Source organism: Alosa alosa, chromosome 6, assembly GCF_017589495.1.
Source record: "Alosa alosa isolate M-15738 ecotype Scorff River chromosome 6, AALO_Geno_1.1, whole genome shotgun sequence".
In the NCBI taxonomy this organism is placed as follows: domain Eukaryota; kingdom Metazoa; phylum Chordata; class Actinopteri; order Clupeiformes; family Clupeidae; genus Alosa; species Alosa alosa.
In genome coordinates, this window is record NC_063194.1 from 22,302,010 (window position 1) to 22,312,246 (window position 10,237).

The 10,237-nt window shown below is 41.4% G+C and overlaps 2 protein-coding genes across 5 annotated transcripts; one reads left to right on the forward strand and one right to left on the reverse strand.

The window, feature by feature from the left end:
* The first annotated feature begins 21 nt into the window (after positions 1-21).
* Positions 22-5,505, forward strand: c6h17orf75 (chromosome 6 C17orf75 homolog). 2 transcript variants are annotated; one of them, XM_048245433.1, is made up of 10 exons: positions 22-445; positions 761-835; positions 1,525-1,650; positions 1,803-1,928; positions 2,063-2,120; positions 2,324-2,443; positions 2,885-2,949; positions 3,115-3,254; positions 3,569-3,672; positions 3,922-5,505. In XM_048245433.1, exons 1-10 carry the CDS (start codon positions 297-299, stop codon positions 4,144-4,146), a joined length of 1,188 nt encoding a protein of 395 aa, XP_048101390.1. In that variant the 5' UTR covers positions 22-296; the 3' UTR covers positions 4,147-5,505. The 2 variants fall into 2 exon arrangements, with proteins under 2 accessions (XP_048101390.1, XP_048101391.1); XM_048245434.1 differs by lacking the exon at positions 761-835.
* Positions 5,506-5,599: 94 nt separating this feature from the next.
* LOC125295870 lies at positions 5,600-10,059 on the reverse strand. 3 transcript variants are annotated; one of them, XM_048245436.1, is made up of 10 exons: positions 9,861-10,059; positions 9,467-9,547; positions 9,272-9,304; positions 9,009-9,086; positions 8,556-8,653; positions 7,291-7,472; positions 6,460-6,573; positions 6,304-6,372; positions 6,100-6,174; positions 5,600-5,920 (listed from the first exon to the last, which is right to left on the reverse strand). In XM_048245436.1, the coding sequence occupies exons 1-10, from the start codon at positions 9,927-9,929 to the stop codon at positions 5,856-5,858; spliced, it is 864 nt and encodes a 287-aa protein (XP_048101393.1). In that variant the 5' UTR covers positions 9,930-10,059; the 3' UTR covers positions 5,600-5,855. The 3 variants fall into 3 exon arrangements, with proteins under 3 accessions (XP_048101393.1, XP_048101392.1, XP_048101394.1); XM_048245435.1 differs by having other exon boundaries at positions 5,600-5,923; XM_048245437.1 differs by lacking the exon at positions 9,272-9,304 and having other exon boundaries at positions 5,600-5,923.
* Positions 10,060-10,237: the final 178 nt, after the last annotated feature.

Sequence of the window (10,237 nt, forward strand, 5' to 3'; positions counted from 1 at the left end):
AACATTTGTTTTTCCTCACTATTTTCTACACGGACTGCAGTTTGGGTGCACAATGCGTCAAAGAAATGTTTTGATAGTGAGGTGCTGTCAGTTAACGTTCTTGAAAAAGCCTAAGATAATCTAACTGATGGTGCTAAATCTTCCAGAGTCGTTGTTTATTTTCATCTGTAGCATATAGACTTTGACATTTGCTTAGGTTGTTGGGCACGTGAAACACTGACGTTAACGTTAACTGCTGCTACATCCGTCATAATATCTAGCTTGACTAACATACGTTAGATAGCTAAAGGCTAAGGATGTTTACCTCACAGACTTCGTCCTTTCAAGACTCGATTGATGTGGAAGAAAAAGACACAGATTTTGACAGTGAGGAAATAGGGGGAATCAGTCAGCGAATACAACAAATCAACTGCTATTATTCAATTTACTTTTACCAAAGCACAAGGTAGGTGGTCTCCATCACAGGTGTGCAACACAGTGAGCAAGGTCTGCAGTTGGATGGGTTGTAACGTTCTTGAACTAAATGAAGGAGTTGGGTTGAATGATTTGTGCGGGAGCGTGACTGTATGTTGTTAATGTAACCTATTTCTGGCTCATTTGGATCTTAACTAACCTCGTGTAACAAGCCCCGACTTTGCAGCTAACGTTTAAATGCAGATGGTAACTGATGGTTACACAACTGGTACCCTACACTGTGATTTTCCTAGTTCTCGTTTTGAAGTGCCTGTCATCTGTAGTAAGTGCTTTATCAATTGTTCAGATCTGAGGCAGCAGAGGAGAGTGTCGCGTGGTCTCAAAGAAGAGCAGATTCAACCACATGTCATGATGACTTTAGGTAAACAAAACAATGGACAGAATAAGGTCACGTTTATCATACAGTGACAGTGGTCCTTGCTTAATTTGGATGGAGTTTCCTCAGTCACAAGTTTCCTGTCTTTATCTGGATTCATGTGTGCTTTGTCTTGTGAGCTTCATCTCGAACAATCATTCTTGGAACATGGGCTATGGGCTGTGATGCACAGTTTCACAGAGCAAGGCACAGTCCCATTCTAGTACTTCAAGATTGTAGTGTTGACATATCATGCGGTTTCGAATCTAACAGTAATTGATCCATTATCTCACCTGATACGAGACACTGCAAGATTCTGTTTTGACTGCAACACACTCACAACCATTGTTAAATTACAAGTGTTTGACTTAATATAAACTGCAATTATCTGCACAAAAACAATGTTCAGATTAAATTGGTAAAGGATATTACAGAATATTTTTCTTGAAAAAAGATCTGGGAAAAGGTCTTGCTCTGTGCCTGGTGAGCAAATCATATGGGAAATCAATGGTTGGGTATATGTGCTAAATGTGTTGTTGATTCTCATGGCATAGCTTGGTGTTGTGTGTAATGTGGCTTCTTGTGTCATCGGTACATCATGAACCCACTTTCTAGCCTGTAAGACCGCCGCCTTGCTGTTGGCCTCGGATCGCGCTGTCTCTCCCGCTAACTGCTCTCTCCGGTCTCTGCTTCAGCCTCACCTTACTGGACAGCAGTCTGCCCCCAGAGGCTGAGCCACAGCTGCGATGCTACATCTCCCGCAGACTGAGCAAAGGAGCTCTACTGGGAGGAATGGGCAACATTGCCACTGTGGAGCTGAGGTAATCAAAAGAGAGAAACTATCATCTTCTTTCATTTCATTGTGTGGAGCTGGTTACCTCCACATAGATTGAGGTTTAATTCTTGAATGGGACAATGGTCCGTAGTGTCATCATGTGGTCTTTCCAATGCCCCCCTCTCCCTGTTGAAACAGCATCCCTGAGCAGGCAGTTGGTTGCTATTGTTGCCTACTAGAACAGGAATCTTCTCCAGACCAATCAGAAGATGGGAATGGCTGGGTGGTCTGCTTCCTTGGCGGTTCAGAGAAAGGACTAAATCTATATCTTTACATTGAAGTCTTATAATCTCTCTCTTCAACTGATTTGAGCTGAAGCACACTAGCATCCCTGCACAGTGTATTCTGTCTTTGTGTTGTATGCTCAAGGGTGATGTAATTTCCTTAACTACCCATACATTCCGACTTGAACTTGACAAGTATGTGCAAGGTCTCCAGGGCAGCTTGACTCCAGAGGTGAGTGACAGGACAGAAAAAAAATCACAATCAGTGGCATTGTGATAGAAATACTTAAGTTAAAAAACTTTAGTTGGTCAATTGTACTGAGGTGTTTCTGGCCCGAATTATCTCAGGATTCAATTCGATACTAAATTTGACTTAATTCTTCTCTGGCCCATCAGACGTTGTAACCCAATCAGCATCAATTTCCTTTTCAACAGATGGAGAACCTGGAGTCAGACGTGAGGCCATACCTGAGTCTCTGGTATGAGGAGTCGGTCATGCACATTCACAGAGTGGTTCAGCTGGTCCAGGCCAATGTCTGTTTCCTCTTGCATGCGGTGAGCAGCCCATATGCACCCACAGAAACCCACAGCATCTTTATCTGTCTGGCGCGGTATCAACAGATAAACATCTTTGGTGTCACCACCATGACGTGAAGAAAATATTTAGATTATTCTGATAGAAACCAAATGACCTATTTCAGGAAGTGAAAATGAAATGGTTACACTGTGAGTTTATCTACTACCATCAGTTAGAAAAACACGGTAAACAACATATGTTGTCTTTGTTGTTGTTGCCCCATGAAATTCTCACGTTAGTTCTAGATCGAGTGCAGTGTTGACAGTAAGTATTCAGCACAGGATTATGATTAACTTTTACTAATCATTGATTGCATTGCTCAAAGCCACAAATGGACATCGATGTATATATACCGTAGGGGTGGGCGATATACAGTATATAATTAGTGGTATTATAAATGTGATTAATTGGTGTTGCAGGCTTTGAGTCATACCCCTGTAGTGGTCAATGACGCAGATGAGAGAACCAAGACTGATGTAGTCAGGTAAGGCTTTGATTATCAACATGTTTGCCTGACTGCTAATGTGTAGAGAGCAGCAACAATCATGTGGCACTAATGCCCTGTACACTGTATGATCTGTAGCTACGCAACGTTAACATCTTTTAGTTGTAGGCCTTCATCATTATCATCAGTCTCTTGTGTCTGTAGATTCATCAAAGCTGCCAGTCTGCAGGGTTTAGTTCAAGAGGACACCACCACGGCTACCTTGTGCAAAGCCATGTCAGATGACGCCCACACAGACCTGGTGATCGACTGCTCCACAAGCCCACCCACTCTCTCGAATGCAGGTGTGTGCCGGGCGTGTACAACCACCCTCACCCATATTCTCCAGTGCAGGTTTACATCACTGAAATACACAGACATTCCTTGAATTAATAGATAGAAATATTTATTAATGACATTACGTGTTGGATCATTTTCAAGGATGCCTCAGTATGTCTTCCGTTTGGTTCTAAATCCAGATATGGCTAAGTAGCAGCTGCTAGTTCCCTACTGATGAAGCAGCAATAGATTTTCTGTTAGCTCCAATGAAACAAATGCAGTTTTAACATTAAAAACAGATTCACCAACCCAGTAACATGTTCCCATCTTCCCCTTGCAGTTAGTAACCAGTTCTGTGAGGACTGGATCCAAGCGTTCCTGAATGCTGCCGAGAGGTGCAACCCATTCCTCCTGAGACAAATTCTGGAGAACTTCAAGCTTAAGGTGAGCATCCTCAAATCAAGTGCTCTCAAACACCCTACGTCATCAATACAGCACACTACATTTCGATTGGTTTCCAATAGGGTTTGATGTAGTCAACACCTCATGTATATGAAATATTATTTGGAGAGTGGTCACAATAAGTGGTTGTAAGGAGGTTCTTTTTAATTAATTCTTCATGGTTTAGTGTGTCATTAAAATGTACATTGCTTACTGAATGCAGTCATGATATCATCCCATGACCCCCTTTAGGCCATCCAGGACATGAACAACCTGAAGCGCTTCATCCGGCAGGCGGAGATGAGCCACTATGCGCTGTTCCGCTGTGGCCAGTTCCTGCGCGGCTGTGGCAACGGCGATGTTCTGCTGCAGAACGCACGGGCCGAGCACAGCGGGCTGACCGAGGCCTGTGGAATCATTCGCGTGCTTGAGGAGTACCTGAGTGAGCAGGCTATGGCACCCGCTGCACTCCACTGACCACACACACACACACACACACACACATCAACTTGAAACCAGGCACACTAACTGCACACCCAGAACACACACTTACACTCACACCACTAGAAACCATACATTAATTCTCAACAAAGGACACACACACACACACACACACACACACACACACACAATGAGATACCATATATTTATTCACAACAAAAAAGGACAGATACTGCACTGGATGTGCCCACTGAGACTAACCATACAATAACTGCATATAGAACACATTTAAGATGCATAACAATCCCAAACTATCCAAACACAACACATATACGTCATGCACAGCACTTAAAAAACAACATAGGCAGTGCCATCAAATATTCAACATCAGCACTCTTTAATTTGCCTGGAAAGAAACACACAATCCTGACACCTTTGTATAATGCTGTATAGACACTAACCTTATTCCACACTAAGCTGTGTTTGTGTGTGTGTGTGTGTGTGTCCATGTGTCCGTGTGTATCAAATGTCATTATTATAGGCCACTGTTATTGTACTTTAATTTTTCACTGTTAATCCTCATAAAGAGTAAAATTGTACAGGGCAGCATTGACATTGTAGGCCATATTGTTTGAAGACCAAATTGACTTTATCTTTATGTTTGCCCGTTTATTTGGATCCAATAATGTACTGATATTTAAGACCAATTATGAAGCTTTTGTGCCTGCTTTTTGCCTAGCAGTTTTTCTTCAACTATCGTATTTTATTGCAATCCCAAGTGTAACCTTTTATGTTTGAAACTGACGGTAGCATGTATCATTTCAAGTGAATTCAGTACACTACCTTTTTCATTTGTATGACATATTATCTGTAGCAGAAATACTGATGTGCTTTATGAATGGCTGATTATTTCCTTATTTCTTTAAGTTTACACAATTATTTAAATACTTTTATCCTATATGTGCTCACAAACACTTGTGTAAAAATCCTAGTACCACGATAGCAGACCTGATTTAGGATATGATGACATAGGTGCTAATTAATCCAGATTTGTGTGATTTGCTGTAGTGAGCTGCTAGTGGAGTCAGACTTTGTATTTGATATTTTGCCAGCAAACCCTATCCATTCCTATAACTGTAGTCACAGGAATGCTGAGACAAAAGCAATATTGTGTTTGTGAAAATGTGATAATATTTTGACTGTGAAATTAAGAGTTTGTGTCCGGGACCGTAAATAGTTGTGCTGTATAAAAGTGACCGGGTCCAGCTACCCAAACTGACCACCACACACTACTGTGTCCCAGTCAGCCAGCATCATTCTAGCTCTCCTGTTTTGTCTCCGCTCTAATGTCTGATATTGTGAAAGTGATTTCAATAAATGTTGATCACTACGCTCCCCTTTGTCTCGTCTACGTATATCTTCAACTCATTCCAACAAAAGCCAGCTGCTTTACGCCTCTTCAAATGAACGCAGTTGACGAAAAAGAATTTAAATTGAAACAAAACAATGTCCAAAGAGAAGAACAATAACACTGTCCATGGAATATAAATGTAATGATTACAGAAGGATTGATGATGAGCAGAGTAGGATGACCATCAGAGAATGAAATGAGTCTTTTCAAAAGAAATCTTGTGTGTCAGTGTACTGATAAAACCTCTTCTTGAAGGCATCCTCCATTTGGCCTGTGGAGACTATAGGGATCTTCCTCAAGCCTACCCTCCTGTCATCGTCTGCTGGGTTATCCTCTAGAGTCTCTGGGTTACTGTGGGACTCGAGACGGTCTCCAGCTGGTCATCTCTCGCTCGGCTTTCTGCTGGGGGCGACAACACAAGACCTGAGTGACGTCTCTCACTTTCTAAATGCCTACTCGATTTTTTTAGTTCTCTACAGAAGAAACTGGGTGACAGTTTCTGACAACGCATCAGTGGAAATGATGCACTGAAACAGTCTGAATGGAAATGACTACGTAGGTTTGGCAAACTTTCTCACCCACTGTGTGCTCAGACATTTTCCTCAGCAGGGACTTTGGGACGTCGTAGATGCTCTCTGTGGCCTCCCTGTAGGCTGGAGAACAGAGGAAACATGGGGGGTGGCTGCGTGAATTTGTGAATTTGATACGAGGAGAACAGAGAAGAACACACAAGTAATGCATGTGATACTAGCTTGATGTGGTCGTCATATGTCAGCTCTTACATTGCTGTTGCTCAATGACCCTCCTGTAAGATGTTGGGGTGTCATAGATGCTTTCAGTCGCAGGGAAAGCTGCAAAAAAGACGTTGAAATGGTTTAAATTCAAAAGTAGGTCTATTAAATGAAATTTGATATGTTAAACACATTTGTGTCACTCACATTTCCTAGCTGGCGGCAGTGTGTCATACAGATCATCTTCAGGTCTCTGATTCTGCTCTTGGTTTTGCTTGTATTCCATCTTGAATGAGTGTGAACTGTATGAATCAACTCTACCTGAAAAAGTAGGTAAGACACGGGACTGTGAAATGAAATAGATGCAGAGTATTTTGGGTTTGTGAAACCAAAATCAATTCTTGTTAAAAATGGAAGTTGACTGAGTAAAATTATTTTACAACAGAGGTGTTCATTTTCCGTTCTTGTTCACAGGAAGAGGGAAATTCTCAGTGCTGTGTTTATAATTAAAGTATGATGCACATGAGTTTACAGACTTACATCCCTGTTAAGTCTTAAGTGTCATTTATGTATTTAATAAAATAATGACCCATGATTCTGTAACCAGGTTGGTGAAAGTGGTCTCTCTCTGCAACTAATGATTATTTTTGATTCATCGTTTTCGACAGAAAATTGTCAAATGTTGATGTTTCCCAAAGCTCAAGAATATGTCCTCAGATGCTCAAGAATATGTCCTCAAATGCTTTGTTTAGTCCACACACCAAATATATTTAGTTTACTGTCATGTAGGAGTAATTATTAGTAATTTATAAGAAAATATTTAAGTTTAAGGAAGTGAAATCAGATCATTTTGAGTAGTTTCATTATAAAATGACAAAAAGTGATACACGACCAAAATAGTTGGTGATTAATCTAATAGTTGACAGTTAATTGATTAATCTAATAGTTGACAGCTAATTGATTAATCTAATAGTTGACAGCTAATTGATTAATCATTTTTTCATCCCTACTCATCACCAACCGAGGGTGTTGACTCACTGAATGCTGTATGAGCGGGGGGGGGATGTGTTGTGCTAGGCCAGGTGGTCGAGTGGCGCCTGTCCAGACCACTGGGCTCCTGGGGAGGCTGCCCCCTGCTCTCCACTAGCTCGGTGGCCAGCTGATCAGAGGTACATGGGCTGGAGAAAGCTCGGGCCTTCAGTTCACTTGTTTCTTTGGGCCTGAAGGGGGTACACACACACACACACACACACATTACAAACACATGTGCATGTAAACATGCACACAGACACACACACACACACACACACATTACAAACACATGTGCATGTAAACGTGCACACAGACACACACACACACACACACACACACACACACAGAGACAAAGGCCCGCACACACACATTACAAACACATGTGCATGTAAACATGCACACAGACACACACACACACACACACACACACACACACACACAGAGAGACAAAGGCCCGCACACACACATTACAAACACATGTGCATGTAAACATGCACACAGACACACACACACACACACACACAGAGACAAAGGCCCGCACACACACATTACAAACACATGTGCATGTAAACATGCACACAGACACACACACACACACACACACACACACACACATTACAAACACATGTGCATGTAAACGTGCACACAGACGCACACACACACACACACACACACAGAGACAAAGGCCCGCACACACACATTACAAACACATGTGCATGTAAACATGCACACAGACACACACACACACACACACACACACACACACACACACACACACACACACACACACACACACACACACAGAGAGACAAAGGCCTGCACACACACATTACAAACACATGTGCATGTAAACATGCACACAGACACACACACACACACACACACAGAGACAAAGGCCCGCACACACACATTACAAACACATGTGCATGTAAACATGTGCATGCACACAGACACACACACATGTACGCAAACATGTACACAAACAAATACATATCACCAAATAGAATCCATATTAATTCAGTGCTGTATTAATGTTACTTTGTTAACATTTCATTCAATTCTATTGTGTTTATATAGCTCCATTAATAATTAAGATGATCTCAAGGGGCTTTAAAGCCTGAACCTCTGGAAATGAAAATGTCCTCAATTCACACAGTATTTCAAAACAGCACCTGAGCTATTATGAGTGTGATTTGTACTGTTCACTTAGAATGGTGACCTTTAGCTATGGAACCAGCTGTGGTTGGTGTAGAGGCATGAGGTCTGCTTACCACGCACAGAGGCTAAGAGAGCGGCCAGAGCCACATAACTGCATGGCCTGCCAAAGTTGACTGACCCACTCGCGCCTCATTTCGGGCGTCTCTGCCGCCTGTAAACACACACACACACATACCCACACACACACATACCCACACACACAAATACCCACACACACACAAACAGATAAACATACAAATGATAAGAGTGAGTGAGAGGTGTGTTTTACCTGACTATTAGGACTATAAACAGAGCATCAAATCAACTACAGATGGAGAAGATGAAAAAAAAAAGTCAGATGAAGGTCCTCCTCTCATGCAGAAACAAAGACCAGTGTTGTCAAGGGACTTCCCACTGTCCTCTCACAGAACAATAGCCATCATTTGTTGACAAGTGACCACAGACCACATCCTCAAACAAAGAATCAGAGCTGTCCTGCTCAGGACACACAACAGAGGGGAACTCACTAAAATTTTCCTCTTCCCATTTTTCATGGTGATCTCAAATGAATGACGTTTGCCCTCCATTTCACGCACAGACTGCACCTACACAGAGGATGACCAGAAGACTAGTAGCGTCATTACTGTCATCATCAATTGGATACAAGTGTCTGCTTAAATGAATACAAGTAAATTAAGTAAACATCATCACATGAGCAATGCAATTATACATTCACAATGAGCAAATGAAGACAAACAAAAAGCTAAATCAACCAATGCTACTAACTTACTGTGTATATGTAATACTGTCCTCTTAGATTGGTCTAAAAATGTAAAGGGGAAATAATTAATTAAGTAGAATTAGTGCTCAATCAAATCTTCACTTTTTATGATATGATGCAATAGTGCTGGTCTGAATCTCATTTGGATCAATTGTATTCAGAGACATAATCTGTAGCTACACAAAAAGGAATGTGTGTACTTACAGCATGACATCCCTCTTTCTTAGTGTAGAAAAAAAGTGTTGTGTTATGAAGTCTAAACCAATAGGTGACCCATCTGATTTTCTAGAAACGAAATACACACACAGGCTTTGAATATACTACACTACACTATTATAGTATATGAAAATTCATGAAATGACTTTGACTTGAATTTCCCCTTGGGGATCAATAAAGTATCTATCTATCTATCTTTGAGTTTAAGCTCTTTGTATTAGAGCTTTACTGAACATTTTACATATTACATGAGAAGACATTAGGTTTTAAATGTCTCTCTTCCATGGTAATACTTTCAACTGATGGCTCGACAAAACTCCACACATCCCTGTGTTCAATGTTTATTTACATCAAAGCACAGGGAATTACATGAAACACTCACCCATTTATCTTTTCTTTTCCTCAGGTACCCCTCAAAAAACAGCTTTGGTCCAACGTCTACTTCTGACATCCTCCTTACTGTATCCTGTAGTAGTGAGCCGACAAGTGGGTTTGCTGATATCACTTTCTCTAAAGTCTTCCTTTCCCTCACTGAAAAGCAGAATAGGAATTCTACCTACTACCGGACTTCTGCTATTTTGTCAGGGACAGACCTTTGTACAGGTTTATGAAGCTAAACTCCAAATATGGTTGGTCAGAATGCATCCAATGACAGAGCTCAACAACCGCATGTTTGTGAGGTGGGTGAAGAGCTACCTGTGGTCTGGAGGTATTTTCAGTAAACATGAAAGAGACAGCTGCTCACTATGGCTACCTATA

Bases quoted from the DNA above. Each gene is read 5' to 3' on its own strand.
- c6h17orf75 (XM_048245433.1), top strand. From the start codon at position 297: ATGTTTACCTCACAGACTTCGTCCTTTCAAGACTCGATTGATGTGGAA. The intron at 836-1,524 runs GTAAACAAAACA...TCTCTGCTTCAG, and splicing joins ACATGTCATGATGACTTTAG to CCTCACCTTACTGGACAGCA. The intron at 1,929-2,062 runs ATATCTTTACAT...AACTACCCATAC, and splicing joins TCAGAGAAAGGACTAAATCT to ATTCCGACTTGAACTTGACA.
- LOC125295870 (XM_048245435.1), bottom strand. From the start codon at position 9,929: ATGTCAGAAGTAGACGTTGGACCAAAGCTGTTTTTTGAGGGGTACCTG. The intron at 8,654-9,008 runs GTGAGTTCCCCT...GTGTGTTTACAG, and splicing joins ATGGGAAGAGGAAAATTTTA to GCGGCAGAGACGCCCGAAAT. The intron at 6,574-7,290 runs GTGAGTCAACAC...CTACTTTTTCAG, and splicing joins CCCCGCTCATACAGCATTCA to GTAGAGTTGATTCATACAGT.